Genomic DNA, 17,064 nt, shown 5'->3' on the forward strand with positions numbered 1-17,064 from the left:
ATCAGCTTCTTTAATTTTCAGGATTGCCCCGTTTTCTTCAGGAGTATCACAACTTATATCTAACGTGAAACTCAAAAGAAAAATTCCGTTGATTGTCAACGGTGCGTCTTTTCCTGTAGTTTGTAAGTAATTGTTAGTAGGATATATGGGAAGAGATTTTAAGTACAAGTTTGATCACCTGCTTTATTTCAAAATTTTGAAAAAGAAGTTTTTGTCCAAACAAAATGGAAGAGTCTATGCCATCGGACACAAACGAGACATTAGTAGAAGGAAGCTGATTCATGTAAAGTGTAAGTTTAAGCGACATTCGCCAGATCCGTTATGTCAAGCAGAAAGTGACTTCTATTTCTATCGAGTTAAAAAAACACTTAAAGGCAATACTATTCTACACTTTTGAAAAATGGTAACAGTTGTAAGTAATAAAGTAGTTGTTTTATTCATAACAAAATCAATTTTCCTGCAGGATTTAAATGTGCTACCGGCACAATATAACGAGTATATTCAATTTCAAGGGAAATTGTATAACAATCAAACAGCTTGCATAGTTAATGCAGATATTAAAAGTGATGTGTTTTCTGTTTATATGGAAACCATTTATCGTGTATAAGAGAACCTAACAAAATTACACCGTTTCCAATATTAGTTAATACCATAGTAAAATAAGTAAACCATGTTTCCTTGTGTCCCAAAATCGCATCGCAACAGAAAGGTAACGCTGCTTTGCTTGCCCTAAATTATCGTCCATCTTGGATATTAGAGTTTCCCCGATATGATGCAAATAGCGCGCTCCTTAGTGGGATGGGACGGCTCAAAATCTAAAGAAACAATAACAAGGACAGTCACAACGTAGTGCGCGAGATTAAATCGCATCACTGGGAAAAAATTCTATCCGGGAGAGGAGAATATCATTCTACTTCGCATGCTTCGTATTTGACGTATCATGGAAAGAAAGGCGATTAGTCAATAATAATACTACGAATGTCATTTTGCAGGTTCTAGGTAGAAATGTGTAGTCATTCAAAGTGTGTTTAAGTTAACCTGCAATATCTATAATAGGATATAGGGAAATTGTTTTGTAAATTTTGAACATGACTCCAATTTTAGTACACAATTAACAATTTCTTTATTGCTATAAATCAATACATTCTTGTGTAATACTTTCACTTGTACATCTTGAGAATTGTACCTTAGTAATTAGATTTTTAGTGCTTTCATGTTATTTTAGTTTAATGTTTTTCTTCAATGATAACATGAAATGGCTTTGGCTTCGCTGTAAACCCTTCTATGACGTCCATTGATGGTGAAGGCTGATTCAGTGGAACACTGAAGGTAAATTTCTGCAGCATCATTGATGTAAACATAAATAAAATCATTTTTGCTACACTTTCACCCAAACATCTTCTCCTTCCTAAAAAAGAATAAACTTTAATTACTATTTTCAATTACTTATGAAAACATTAATTTTAAATTCTTTTCAAGAAAAAAAAAACAACTTGAGACAAGGAGCTCAAAATTGCAATGTGCAAAATTTTCGTGCTATCATTACTGACACATCATAATAAAAATACAATTTCCGACATAAAGTAACTATCATTTCTGATGGGGCAAAAGGTCAAAATATTTAGTACTTTAGTATATGGGAGACTAAATGTAACAAATGGATATTTTTATGTACCTTGGCTTCAGCCTAGAGAACTAGAGTTTGGACACCGTGTAAAGTATAAAAAGCGGGAAATAATACTTAAAAGACACAGTAAATACTTTTACAGTTTCCGAGTATTGTCCCGGACAGTAAGTGTGAATTGGAGCATTGTTATCTATTAAGATGCGTAGCAGTTGACATCAATTAATATTTTCTTTGCGTTCTAGTTGTTTATGTAAAATACGACTAGTTGACAGCATACCAAACGAAAATAATGTATCATTTGATAATCCGTATGACAAAATAATCCGTATGAAACAATATTATTCTGACTCTAAAAATGCATATATGTTGCACGAACATATGTTTTTAACGTCTTGTACTCCACATCCGATTAATCGATCTCAAACTCAATCGAAGAAAGGAAAATATTATATAATCCTTGTAACAAAATGCCACTGACTGCAAAGATGTGAAACACTTCATACCAACTCGGTGCTATAAAACTCAGAAGTATTTGGTGTCAAATACAGTTTTCCGCTTGAATTTGCTATCGACAGCGGGACGCTCGTCATAGAAAAAAATGAAACATTCACCTTATTAGTTTCTCTCACCCAATTTTGTTGAAAAGGACATAATTTAGCAACATTAAAACAATCGTGTCTTCATTTTCGACTCATAGGCACCAAAGATAGTTTTGTCTTCGTATGTGTATGTGACTAAACCAGTGACTCTGTTCGAAGAGTTGCTGAGAGGCTTTTTCTGCATCGGTTCTCACGAGGTCAAAAAGTCGCAAGTCACCCTCACGTGCACAAGAGACATCTAAACCAGTCCCTGAGTGTACAATGTTTGGTAATCAACTAATGATGGACATTGTTACATTAAGTGGGTAGTTGCTGGTATGTGACCCATGGTGACCAGGAGAAGCGCAAATCAGTCGAGAAGTGACGAATTTACCCTCCACTACGAGAAAGTCGTGTGTGGAGCAACCCGACGAACGACTAATAGAAAACTGGTCTAAGTTGCCAGGCCAAGAGCTAGTTGAAGACGAGGACTATTTCGTATTTTGTTCATGAAAGTAGTGTGTTAAATTTGTAAAAGCAGTTGTAAGTAGTGTGTTAAATTTGTTCTAAGTCAGCGGCAGAGAAATTCAGTGAGTTCTCGAGAATTTTATCCCTCCAAAGTCGTGTTAAAGGGGAGATTATACATTCAGTCAGTACACCGATTACGAATTTCTTAACTTAGGAAAAAACGAAGAATGAAAGATATACGATTTGTTATACGTAAATATCTTCGCATAAGCCAGTTTCATAACTGTTTAATTGGTATATTTTTTGGTTTGATCAGTTTCATAAAAAAGGTTAAGTAACTAGGATAAGAAAGGTGATATTAGATATTTAATTTACACGGTTGTATAATAATCACGCATTATAAAATATTGTTAATGTTTGTTTTGTTGTTTTTTTCATATGCATTTAATATTTTCAAACCACAGTAATTATACTGAGATGTAATGTAATTCCAGAATTGAAAATATAATTGTTTAGATGTAGTTGTTTCTTGTGTAGTTATCTTAGCGTTGAATTTAAAGATCCCTCATACTGCGCGGACATAGGTTGTGGTATATGCTTCTGATAACTAGTAGAAGCAGTGAGCTATCCCTCGCGCCGAGTGTAAAAGGAAAGAGGAAAGTTAATAAAATTAATTTTTAAACACAGATAGTTTCGATACAGCCGAACACATTGCATACCAATTCTCATCTAAATATACCCAAATTTAGTTGACAATTGGCAAAGCATTTTATTTATCCTGGTGGGGGGAAATGTTTGGGAGTTTTATACCCTTTATTGCGTATTGGCTTCAAGTTCAATGGTAAATAGACGTAGTCTCCCACGTCAGCAAGATCATGTTGACACCGTTTTAAACATACTTCACACCCTGATGGCTGATCACTGCACATTCTTACGACAACAATCGTTACAAACAATAGTATGAAAAAATCAGCGATTGAATATGCTCGGAAACGTACGATCATATCACAGGAATGTCACTACAAAATAGTCACTCTCACTCTGATTGAGATAAATTAGTCACACAGTCCTTTAAAGTTATATTGTTCACCTCCTGTAGCATTCCTCTACAAATGAACTATAGCATAAATACGTTTAGCAGTAAGTAAAGTAATCGACCAATACGCTGTCTAGTGGTGGTTTCCATTGCTTCAGTTACTTATGCTTGCACTGTGTCTTCTCTTCCTACACTACATGTACACTATGCTGCTGCGATGATGATGTTGCTGATCTTGTGGTATTCTGCTCGAAGGTAGGTCTTTGATCCGGAGATTCTTTGCGAAAGATGAACTCACAGGAGCATTATCTTTTGCGAAATATTCACCATACGTTACACATCAACATTATCTATTTCTCACGATTTGTCCAACATCATTAGTTGAAAACTGTACAAATCTTCATAATGGTTTTTATCTATTAATTGCCGGTGTGTTTGCGTTACACGCTGTCCAACATCCAGCTCCCTAGGCTGAAGACAAGCTACCCTAGAAATCCGTTTGTCATATGTAGTCTTCTATATACTAAATTTTGATATTTTGCCCCAGTCTCAATGATAAGTACTTTATTAGGAAACTATAATTTTCCATGATGTGTCAGCCATATACCTATTGAAAGCACTAGAGCTTCGCAGAAATACGATTCTGCAATTTTGAGCTCCTTCTCTTGAAGGGTCCTTTGTTGGAATCAGGAACAGCTTTGCACAAACAACAATGCCAAAAGAACTTCTAATCAATGCTTCATCGCCCCTTAAAATGCGTTTGATTTAGAATGCATTAAAATACGTTTGATTTAGAAATGATTTCAGAATGTAGTATAGGTCTTTCGAAGTAAGGAATTTTCCTCTTCAGAAAAAATATAGCAATACTAGCATAGTTCCAATTGGCACTGAAAAGCATTCCTGAGCTGACCACCCTCTGTGTTACAGCTTTGAGGTTAAAGTTAGGTATAAACAAAATCTTAATGTTCAGTTTATCAAATTTGCAATGAAATAACCCTTTGTCACTATACCATTCCTGTAGCTACCTATGAGTACTAACTGCATTTATAACCACGAAATGAGCATCTTGAACGATTCTGACCCTACAGAAAGCAAAATAATTCTACGTGATTAGGACTGGGATAGAACATAGAAAAGAACCATTCATAATACACCATACTTTTCATTTATCCTTAAATACGAAGAACGGAGCAATGAAATGGTAGAAAGTGTCATCTTCCTACACCGTTAGAAGGAAAAAATCAACAAGAAATTGCTACAATCACTATGATGTTTTACCTTCAATTGCTGGTCTCTCACTTCAGTTCAGTGTTGTCATTTATACACATTTATATGTTGGTCTACTTATTTTTCAAAGTAATTGAAAAAACAATAATTTTTAACAAGATCCATATGACTTTTAAGTTTCCAAACGGTGATATGTATAAGTACAGAAAGTCATAAAACGAGTTGATTTTGAGTTTAGCGTCTCTTTCAGTAGCGGGACTATATGAGGTGTGCACCTCTTCCTTAATGTGGGATACTAACCATACGAGCTCCTCTGGATAACGAACCCATGTTTCAGACGCCAAAGCCGCGTACACTAACCTTAGCCAAGAATGGAACAGAACGAATCCCTGAGCGAATGTTGTTCGGATAGGAAATAGTCTTTTTGTTTTACTTGTTGAAACCATTAACCTTATACTAGCAGAATTAGCAGTCGTTGGTATGATTCTCCTGCTCCCGCCAGACCCGAGAGAAGCAGAACCGATTATGTCGGTCAGTCTGCCAGTCCATCCTTCCGTAGAGCACAATGTCTACCAGATTCTGTGTAAACTCTCCTAACAGTCTTTGCTATATCTCTGTTGAACTGGTGGCGAAAAAAGACCCAAGAAACATTAGTATTTCGTCAAAAGTCTACCATGCGTATTTCGGAGTGAAACTGGGTGACATGAACAAACCATGGGCTACACAGGTTGTGTGTGTTTTGTATATATAAGATTTACGAGGATGGGCGTCAAGATAGAAGAAATCATTACGACGCTGCTTCTCTAGGGTCTGGCGGGAGCAGGAGAATCATACCAACGACTGCTAATTCTGCTAGTATAAGTTTACTGGTTTCAACAAGTAAAACAAAAAGACTATTTCCTATCCGAACAACATTCGCTCAGGGATTCATTCTGTTCCGCATGGCAGAGACATACCTATACCACAGCCTCCACAGACATTACATACGAACAACAGCGATGACATAAATACTGTGCAGCAGACGGATGATACTGAGTTTGAAACAGGCATAACAATAGAATGTACGGATATTTGTTTCATTAGATCGCCCGTAGGGATCCCTAGCTTCTTTTTGTACATACATACTTTTCTAACAAACACTACTCGAGTTTTTTCTTTTTCTTCACTGTGTAAAAAAAACAAGTTCCAATAAAGTTTTGTTAGCAAGTTTTATATATAAATAATGTGAACGTATATTTTTGGTGTTTTTACCACATACGTACATAGTAGTCATTACTTACATCTTATTACAAAATTAATTTCGGAAGTTCTGTAACTACTTCTCTTTATAGTTCTCATTACAATATTCCTTCATCTTTGTTCACGAATATGGTACGCAATACTGCGCCGGTATCACCGTAATTACACACTTTTTCTGCATTGTAAGTTACTTTACGAACAAATTTTCGACAAACTGCCATTTTGCAAGCTCAACAGTTTGCCTTGTTTCTCTTGCCCTTTACAACGATTTGGCAATTACGTCGTTTACGAGGTGTTTCTGAAATTTAATCTGTGTTGTTCTCTGTCTTGTGGCTTTATTTGAATACTCAGACCGAAGCTGCAAGTATTGTGTCCGTAGTTCTTCAGCTAGCCTTTGAATAAAATCATTTCGTGATATCTCCATTACAGTGACTGCTCTGTATATTGCAAATGCATTAATTACTGCAAGATCAAGTACATTATAAAAAGTATGAATTGGCCATCTTCGGGATGATGCTTTCACTGTATGTTGCTTGACCATTTTCTTTACATTGTCAATCCCGTATTTCGTTACATTATAATAAAAATGGTTTCAGGAACTTTCTTATTATTGTCGATTATGTCCACGGCAACATGAAGAGAGCTCAATACCAAAATATTCTTACTTTTCTTACCTTGATGAACTGTCATTGTTACGTCCTTGCTTTTGAGAATCTTTGTCGAATACAAAGGTGCTTTCTCTCATTTAATTTCTTTCTGTATCCTTCTTCTACTTTTATTGACTGTCCCAACAATGGTAGATGACTTTGCGTTCATATTTTCAACGAGCTTTAGTGACGTAAAATAGTTGTATGTAGTAACGTTTCGATCTTTGCCAAAAAATGGCTCTATAAGCCATATTCTACTTCAGCAAGATTCGTGCTCCGTATATATATAAATATAAGCATGTTATACTTCAATATGTGCTAACAATATTGGCAAAGTATACGATTTGTGCCAAAATAGTGGTTGATAGGATAGGTGGGTTTTTAGAGTCATATTTGAATTCAGAAGTTTCAAATACATTAAGAACATACTTTGGCGAAAAGAGTTATTGTTTACTCTTGCACAGTGTTATTGTTTAGGAACCTCCTTTAATGAATAGAAAGGAACGGATTGTTTCACTATTGCCCGGCTCAGTCTGCAGACTTTGGCTTTGGGTCGAAAAACACACGTGGAAACTGTAGTCGTTGCTATGTCAAACACTAATACAGTAACTTCAAGGCACCATATGCATATATGTCTTCCTAACTCTCTTTCCTTTTCGCTTCGAATATCAGAGATGTTTGTAATATTCGAGATCCAAACTCCCAAAATACAAAGATATTTTTTTAGAATAAAGACGATGTTGGTGAACAGAGCTTGTTTAAGAACTATTTAGCGTCATATTTTTTTCTGATACAGAGTACATGACAGGCAATTATTTTTGTTTCGAGAAAAGTTACAAATATAAATGTGCCAAAGTACATTGTCGGAAACCTTTGATAGTGCATTTCCCTTGGTCCCCTTCCCTATACCACTATCCTTAAGGTATGAAGGGAAGAGGGAATGAACGAAATTTTCTATAGCCAATTTACCATGGTCCAAGTTCCAAACTAGGCATTATTGCAAATGCTGCAGCTAAACTATGAATAGCAAAAGAACCCTCCTCACATTAAGTCATTACTTTAGTTAATAACAATAGCACTCGGGCAGTATAATGTCCATTAAGGGTTATACAATAGAAGGAAAACAATCCTCACTTAGGCTTAATAAAGCAAGGAAACTTTGTATGGATAACATAAATATTGTATATTCTCTGTACAACGTGTGTGATAAAAAGGTTAATGCAAACTCCGTGAAATATTAACCTCTTGTAGAAGTAAAAATATATATAAATATTCATGGTGGAAGAAGTGATTGATAATACTAATTAACTGGGGTCTGATCAAATACTTCGCAACTAAATATGTAGGAATATCCCTTTGAACTATAAATATTTCGGAAAAATAGGTTAAGTGTTTTTTTTAATTATGTACACATGGGGGCCCCAGATCTTTTAATTGCTCAGTCCTTGTACGTGTCGTAATTTTACTATTCCCAACATACTATACAGCTTTATAGTAGGTTATATTTTCTCTATTCCACTTCACTATGTCGCAGAGACGTTGGTGCGTTCTTTGGATGAAATATCATTTTTATATGTCTCCATATTATCTTTAGCAACAAGATATTTTTAAGTCTACGTCAAACTCTAGATTGGTATCCCAAAATATTTTTCCCTCTAAGAAAGAGACATTTAACTTCAAAGAATGAATTCATTAGCCTTGAGACTAGTGAGTTCGTTGTCTGCATTCGTAATGCAATATTTGAATTATAATAGAAGCATAACCCATTTGTCATAACCCTAATTGATTTTTCAGATTTCAGCTCAGGATAATAATCTCTTTTCTTCACGTATTCAGTATTGCATAAGGACGTCACTACAATTCAATCGAAACAATGAATGGAAAATATTGAAATATACAGTTCGTTGGTTTTACTCAGCTATGTTTTTTTTTAATGAAATTATGACAGTTGCGACATCGTAGATACCATTTAATTTTTCTTGGTCGCATATTTTTCCCCAAATTTACTCCAGCATGATTTAACTACAATTCAGTTTCATGTGGTTCCGCTGTATCAGTGTATTCTCACTCTAATAAAAGAAACAAGACTTCTAATTAATTAAAAAAAGTAGACAATCCAGACATACGGGGAGACAACTTCGTACTACTGAAAGTATTGCATATACATGTACGTATTTTGATGTACTTGAGTGTATTCATCTGCATATACTACTGAATTATTAATGCTAACTTTCTGCATTTGGAATAAGATTGATAGAACTCGGAACAGAGTTTTATGTTATCTTTATATACAACAATAATAAGCTGCCAAAGATATATAAAAATAATTTTACCTCCTCCATATGGAAAAAATTGCTCAACATCGACAATTTTTCCATCTTTGATAAATCGTTCTGGTCGAAATTCGTCTGCATCCTCCCATGTTTCTTTGTCCCTGCTTACTAAGCTCATATTAAGCCATATAGTTGTTCCCTGAAACAAATTATATTTGATAATGAAATCCAACTAAAGGTATAGTAGAAAATTCGAAACTTAGAATCTGACAATAACTTATAGGAGAAGACAGATAGCGCACATTTTTATTCAACAGAAATTAACTGGCTATATGTGACGTTCTTATTTCGCAGTGCAAATTACATGAAATTCATTATTTGTAGAATAAAAATACTTAATATTGTTTATCATAATTGTTCGGCAATATGGTTAAAAGAACACTCATTTATGTTTCTTCTAAAAAGTATGAGAAATAGTGCAATGAGCAAACGATTTCTGAAGAGCTATTTCGTATATTACAACTTCTTTTAAGAGGCCTGTCTAAGCCTGCTTTAGAAATTGTAGTTTTTCATTTTTCTAGACGCTCCTTTCAAAATAGTAATTGAATGATTGCTGCTAGAGAACAAAATTGGAATGAAGAGATGATACATTGTTATTAGTAGAACTTAAAGTTTTAACTTTCTCTATTGCTTGACATAGGATAGTACAGTAAAGTACACAGAACAAGTAAAGAAATGTGGGAAACAAACTTTCCAAATATGTGCTAATAACTGTTGTCACTAAGTGTGCATTGTTTCCAGTGTTTCCATTGTATTTTCTTCTTTTCAGTGATACTATGGTCATTGTCTGGCTTCATACATGTGTGACCGGAAACTAGAAACTTATGATCAATGGCTTTCGAGTTGTCTGATTCTTGTAAGGACACCATTCGAGTGATTGTAACACGATTGTACTTTTTTGACCACCGCATGTGTCAGTAAACATACTAACATGTTTACTGGGAAATTTTTGTGGCTGCTGGGAAATTTTTGTGGCTGTACGACGAACCGTTCAGCTGTAGGGGGTCATTTTCATAAGGGCGTTAAGAGATATAAAAGCAAGTTCTTCAAAGCATAAGGGCTTACGCCCTTCTGTATTAAACCATCTGAGTACACAGTAATATGGTCTGGCGCTCATACGCCACAATGATTACCGCATTTTTGGTCTCTTTGTATGTAAATGCCGCCATCGATTCTTTACGATTGTTGATTTGGATTTGTTTAGGGGTTTGATTGTTGAAAGAGACTTGGTTAGTGACGTACAAAGACGTTTTTTCTTTTTTTGCGAGAGTTAAAAAGCACTCAATAGAAAGGAAGCAACACAGTTATTGTGTCAAATCAGGAGAGCAAGGAAGTCATAAAAATGAACAGGCGAAGCAAAATTATTGCTAAAGAAGATATTTGCCGGTTACTGGCATACAATGACGATGATAGTGCTTCAGAGTGTACAGAGCTAGAAGATAATAGTGATGGGGATCCAGAGTATTTGCCTGAAAAAGGTATTTTCCTGAATTTAATATTTTTCTACAGATGAATATTTTAAATTACGAATATAATAGTAAGGATTTATCGATTAAAAACACTCTTTAAAATCTTTGTAAGAAAGGAAAAATCTTTGAGTTTTACGTCCCACGGTTTTGTAAGAAAGGAGTGCCATTATGTTTAATTTGTACTAATAAAGAATATCTATAATATGCTGTTAAGATGTTGAGAGTAAAACTACTGTACAGTAGGATAGAGCCTCAATAATCTCACACAGTTTCAATAAACTATGTGTCAAGTTTAGTAAGTTGTCCCCAGATGGAAAAAGAGCATAACTGCATAATTACGAGAAGCACAAACAAAAAAGAATGAAGCAAGGCAAGAAAAAAGACTAGACATGGAAAATGCATTGAAAGATAGAAGTCATAAGGTGATTTGTTTTGATCTTTAGAAAGTGTTATTACGGGAGGAAACTAAACGTTTACAATCTTACTATTTACGATGTTGCTACACATGAGTGCTACTGCTATTTTTGGGATGAAACTAAAGCAAAGAGGGGCCTAGATCAAATTGCATCATGTGTTCTTAAATCCTTACGCGAATTATCAACAGAAGTTGAACACGTGACCATGTATTCCGATGCTGCGGAAGGCAAAATTTAAACAAGAAATTCTCATCAATGTGTATATATGCGGTGAGTGGTACTCATATAAAAACGATTGATCATAAATTTCTTGAGCCAGGACATACAGAAATGGAAGTTGATTCCATACGTAGTACCATTGAGCATGTGAAAAAATGTAGGTGTGTTCATTCCAACAGAGTGGTTAACTATTGCTCGAATGTAGCGCAAAAGTCCGTTTCCACACAAGGTACACTCGATGACAATAGATGATTTCTTTGACTTCGAGGAAGCATGAACAATTTTCTACCATGCAGCAAAGATCAAAAAGGCAATGAGATTGGATGGCAAAAATTGCGATAGATAAGATTCAGTCAAGACGACTTGGGGACAGTTTTGTTCGAAACCCGAATGAGAGATGATTTTTCCAAATTTTCGGTACACAAAGGTTTCCCGAGAAATTGTACATTAAACCAGCCTACACCCTTACCCCAGTATTCTTCTGTTCGACCTATTTCTAAGCAAAAGAAGAAAGACTTGGAAAATTTGTGCGATATAGGAGTAATACCGCGAGACTACCACGCATACTTCCAAAATCTACAAAGTGATAAAAATTTCGAAGATTTTGTAGAGGTCCATTGTTAAAAAGACTTTTCTTTGTGTCAATACAGCCATAATGCTTACCTAAAAACATATTTTTAGATTCTATAATGTATAGCCAAAGTTATATTTTTCATACAAAAATATTATATACAACATAATAAACACTCTTATAATTATAAGAAAAGAAAAAATACTGTAGTATCAATGCTCATTACGTACAAAACTGTAAAATATATGAAAAATAAAGTTACTAAAACATACGGTATTATTGTTATTTTAGAACTAGAATTTAATATATCTGTTCAAGGCATAAGGCCGTAAGTTAAAAACTTTGCAATTTTATCAAGACATACGAACAGCTGGAAAGTAAAATCTACAAAGAAAGGAAAATTTGTCCCTCGCCAATAAGCGTCCAAAAAATTAAAGCTTTCCTGAAAATAGATAAAAAGTTGTGTTAACTTGAACATATCACAAAATCTTATTTCGCTTCTCCTGTAAAATTATGAAAATGTAAGTTATACCCTTATGTATTAAAAGCAACGAAATGTTACTGTCTTATTGGTAAGGTCATTTTTAGAAATAACCTTATCGGAGTTCTTCAGCTCATGTTCTTCTTGCTTTTTGTTGATAGCCATCCAGCTCTTTCTGTATTGCTTGTTTCTTCGCTTCGAAATCTGACTTGATGAATAAAAGTAAGTTTATTACAAGTTTTGTATGTGTCTTTATGTGGTTTCTGTATCGATAATTGCATTTCATGAGACACTTGGGTAAAAATTAGGCTTACTGGAACATCTGCGCACTCTTTAATGCTGAGCTAGGTCACATTATACGGTAAATACTTTTTCTCGTATTCCCTGCATAATAGCTTTCGTACCTAGGTAGCTACTTACCTCCTTGATCCCACGTAACTATGCATATGGTGCACAATGGACAACTTGTTTCTCTGGTTAGAACCCTTACCATTTTTAGTATATTCATAACTAGAAGAGCTAAAATTTTACTAGATACAACCCCTCATATCATAGCTTTATTTTTTTATTTCTGAAAGAAATGGACCTAACACCACCTAACCAAATTCAGTATATGCGTGAATTTTCTATCTAATCTATAATTTTACGGCTCAAATATATAAATAGCCTCAATTAAGAAACTCAAAGACCAGGCAAGTACTTTTATTGTAAAATAGAATAGCGCTATTTATTTCCTCATATTTGAATCTACGTTTCACTTTCTTCGTATTCTGCAGGTTTTTCAACAGAATACCGTAGCAATTTCACTCTCCGTGCACTCATGTCAAGTATTAATATTCTAGAATGTACTGTATTAAACACATCAGAATTCTATATAATATCAATACAAAAGAACATGTGTGACCACTCAATGTACAAAAATATTATTTCCTGATATCATTCAATTGTCGCGCAACGAGCGCGGTGTTTTACGATGGTTTCGGGGCCACAGTACACACAACTCCCAGTGAACAGTGTTTTGATTCATTCCTAAAGTCATAGTACCCTCCTGTTTCTGTTCTCTTCATCATCCTTTTCTTGACTTCTTATCCTATAGAGCATTTCCTTATGGAAAGGGGAATATGAAATATGAACAACACTCAATAATAATAAGTAAAGAACATAAGTATTTTCAAAAGATAAATTCATTTACTGAAGTGTTATTTTCGTTCCTTAATGTTTTCAAGCTAGTGCAGAATGTGTAAGTTCATGAATTAAATTTAAGAATATCGTTTTAAATGCGTTTTGTCACCACAGTGTCGACTTAACATTTTTGCACATTTACAATCATATTTTTACACCTCGACTTGTGTGATAAGTCATGAATACCATGACACAACGCATTCTACACACCTACTTCCGTTTCGATCTGAGATGACTCAAAATACACTTTTTCATAACTTTGTCATATTGCCATTATGAATTATTGCACTATAGCCAAGCATTTGAGTCACTTTTCTTTATCCAATGTTTATGATAACTCAATTCGGGCGATTTTTTGATTTAACGCACTTTACCCACTCACCCGCAATTTGTTAATTGAAAAGTAATCATTTATGCGACACAAACTGTATTTAAGTAAACTTTACGTTTTATCATTAAAGATTTCCAAATTAGCATTAAACTTTATAGTTGCTCTATACAAAATGAAGTATGTGGCCTGTTTGTTTTGAACCTTCTCAAACAATCCAATGCAAAGTATTTAAAAATATATAATGTGATTTTCGTTTATTAGCAGTATAAACTGGATCTCTAAACACGAAAATTTGAATTACGATTTAGGCAGGAAAACATTATTTAAAAAAATAATCCCAGAAATAAAAATTGCACTTGTGCGTAATATGCACATTCCTGTAAACTTTGATTTGAGTAGTTGAACCAATGATTTCATCATATCAAACTTAGATGGTATGGTAAATTATGAGTTATGTTTCATTTGATAGAGATTTTTATTTATTGAACAAGTTTCAAAATACTTTGCCATTTACACATGAAAATGGTAGCAACAGAAAACGAATAACAAAGCGCAGCAACATAAATAATAAGCAGCGTCAATAAACAGTGTGAAAGAAATATTGTATCCTCGAAACTCATTTAATTCCTGTTTCAAACAGTGGGAAGTAAGACAAAATTTCTACGTAACTTGTTAAATGACTATAATAGCTCGTTATTCTGTAAAAATATACATCTGCATTATTGCCAACCCGGGTCGTGGAAGATGGAATAGGTGGGCATTCCGGGTTATGTGGGAAGGGACACATAAGCTTTGTTCCTGAAGTAATATTTCCGGTGTTACTGTTCCATTAAATATTTTATGAAGAAATTTCAGGTCAGACTTACATCTGCTCACTCCTGGAGTCTGGATATTAAGATATCGCAAGAGTTCTTCGCTAGGTAATATTCGAAATGCCGGAACAGGAAAATGTACTATAGCAAGAAAGAAATTGAGAATATAATCAAGTGTATACAGATGTGCAGGTGCTACCATGGTAAATGAGAGAGCAGTATTCGATTTTGGGCATGGGCGCTATTAGAGTTCAATAAAAAATGGTAATGATGACGCGGTGCGTAGTTTATTAAATAGTTAAAGAAATATCGACATGGACACTGCATTCTTGAATATTGAGAGGTGCCCAGGGAATATTGTGGGGCCAAAAGCTGAAATTTACTATCAACCTAGAAGTAATTGCTATAAAGCTGACTTTGGTCTCATTTGATGCAGAACCCACCCAAGAGTGAACATTAGAAAGCCCACAGCATTCCAAATTTTGATAATATATACAAAGTCGTATACAGTTGCTGAACTTCCCACATAAGGTACTTAAATTATATTGGGTAGAATAAGTGTATGTAATAAAAATGACTCATGTGATGTCTCTAATCTTTTCAAAGTGGAAGACTGCACAGTCTTATATACAGATATACATTTTCTTTCAGTTATAGGTCCATGTACACATACAGGGTGGTACAAAATGTTACTGTCCTTCCTCTTAATACAAATACAATGTAGCAAAATAAATTCTGCTAAAGATTTAAATGATTCTAAACACTATGATTTCGGTAATATGATATAACAAATATTTTGCAGTATGAACGAAAAACATGCTTCTCAATGTATAAATTATGAATGATAGCTACAGTCACAGGAATTAAATCTGGTAAAACGAAAGCACCTAAGTAACAATAAACTTATACATGACACTTTATAAAGCAGGGTGTCCGAATCACAACTGAAGTTGAGTAAAACGTTCATTCAATTAAGTTTTATTACATACTGAACGTAATGTATAAATTTACACTTCGTTGTCAAGATTTTCTTCATTGCTGTCACGCAAATCAGGAATATTAACATTGCAATACGATCAACTGTGACAATGAGGACACGATGATGGACACTTCAGTCATGTTGTCGCCAAGAGCACTTATTTGTGTTGCTCTGGTTCTTGGATGACGATTTGTATTTGAAGCGCATTACTTTCAGAACAGCCTCTTTCGCTGATGCCAAATCGGTTAGAATTGTAATACAAGTGTTATTGTCAAGCATCCAGCCCAACTTAGCTGGACCTAGAATGTTTCAGATGAGTGTTCTCCCACGTAAAATATGGAAATACCCATCATTCTCTGTTTTGCACATATGTTTGTAAAATATGGAAATTCATAACGTGCTCTGTATTAGAAGGGTTTTCGGAAATAATTACGTTTTTTGATCCGGCGTTTGCTCGCATGTAACTAACGTGCCGAAGTTCGTTTTGAAATATGTCATGGTCTCCACCATAAAATATAGACAGTGTTGGTATGCCGAGTCCGGCGACATGTAAAAGTGTACTGCATAAGATATGATTGAACTACTTAATACTCTTGCCTTCTTTGAACTTCTGAATGTGTTACATGTATTAGGTTTTCCCAAATCCAAAACTACGATATACATCTACTGATGGCATAAATCGTTAGTAAATGTGATGACATAGCCAATGTTATATTAATACATATTTCACAGAGATTAACATGTGTGAGGTCACTGCTTTTGATTCCACCTTTTGTGAAGAGTGAAATCATGCATTTAAGGGCTCGCGCGGTATACTAGCAAATTAATGATATCTGTGTCATCACCAACCGCAACGACAATGTGAAAGTTACCTAAGGCAGCATGTTCCAGAACCATTTGAAGAATTAAGCAGTCGACATCCCCAGCGGGCTGATCAATATCATGACCGTTTAATGTAAGTACGTCAAAAAGAAGAGAGATACATTTCTGTTTGTTTGTGACATTGGATAAAAGTGTTTCCTGGTTGATGCATATGTGCGAGGGAGGGTCAAGCAACACATATTTTGCATAACTATAGCATTTATGTCTTTCGTGTTTGTGACTGTTAGTACTCGGAGAATCATTTCCATCAAATAAAATGGAGGCTCCACATTCGGATGTAGACAACACGAATAAGCATATTGATTGAGAGTATCATACACTCGCATCTCTGAATTTTTGATCGTCAACGAACTCGATGAAGTACTACTGCTCCACCGTCCAGAACGAATCCTACATTTTGGATGCGGACACCGTGTAACAGCCTTTGAACTCACTGTGGCAATGCTTCCTTTGTCTGGTTTCTGCAGGAATCCTTCTTCGAACAGTAATGTTGGTATAGGGGAAGCTCATATGCAACGGTTTTGGAATTACGATTAATGTTGCCTGCGGCCCACTGATGGTTGGAAA

General features: G+C 34.8%; 1 protein-coding gene across 1 annotated transcript in view; it reads right to left on the minus strand.

The window, feature by feature from the left end:
- Positions 1 to 1,226: 1,226 nt before the first annotated feature.
- Positions 1,227 to 17,064, minus strand: part of LOC145692176 (methyl farnesoate epoxidase-like) — a 114,118-nt gene continuing 98,280 nt past the window's right edge. Inside the window, exons 8-9 of the mRNA XM_081767474.1 lie at positions 9,156 to 9,294; positions 1,227 to 1,408 (exon numbers count right to left, since the gene is read on the minus strand). Coding sequence (XP_081623600.1) covers positions 1,227 to 1,408; positions 9,156 to 9,294 — 321 coding nt within the window. The remainder of the gene's footprint in view (positions 1,409 to 9,155; positions 9,295 to 17,064) is intronic.

This window comes from Thermobia domestica, chromosome 8, assembly GCF_964235325.1.
Source record: "Thermobia domestica chromosome 8, izTheDome1.hap1.1, whole genome shotgun sequence".
Classification (NCBI taxonomy): domain Eukaryota; kingdom Metazoa; phylum Arthropoda; class Insecta; order Zygentoma; family Lepismatidae; genus Thermobia; species Thermobia domestica.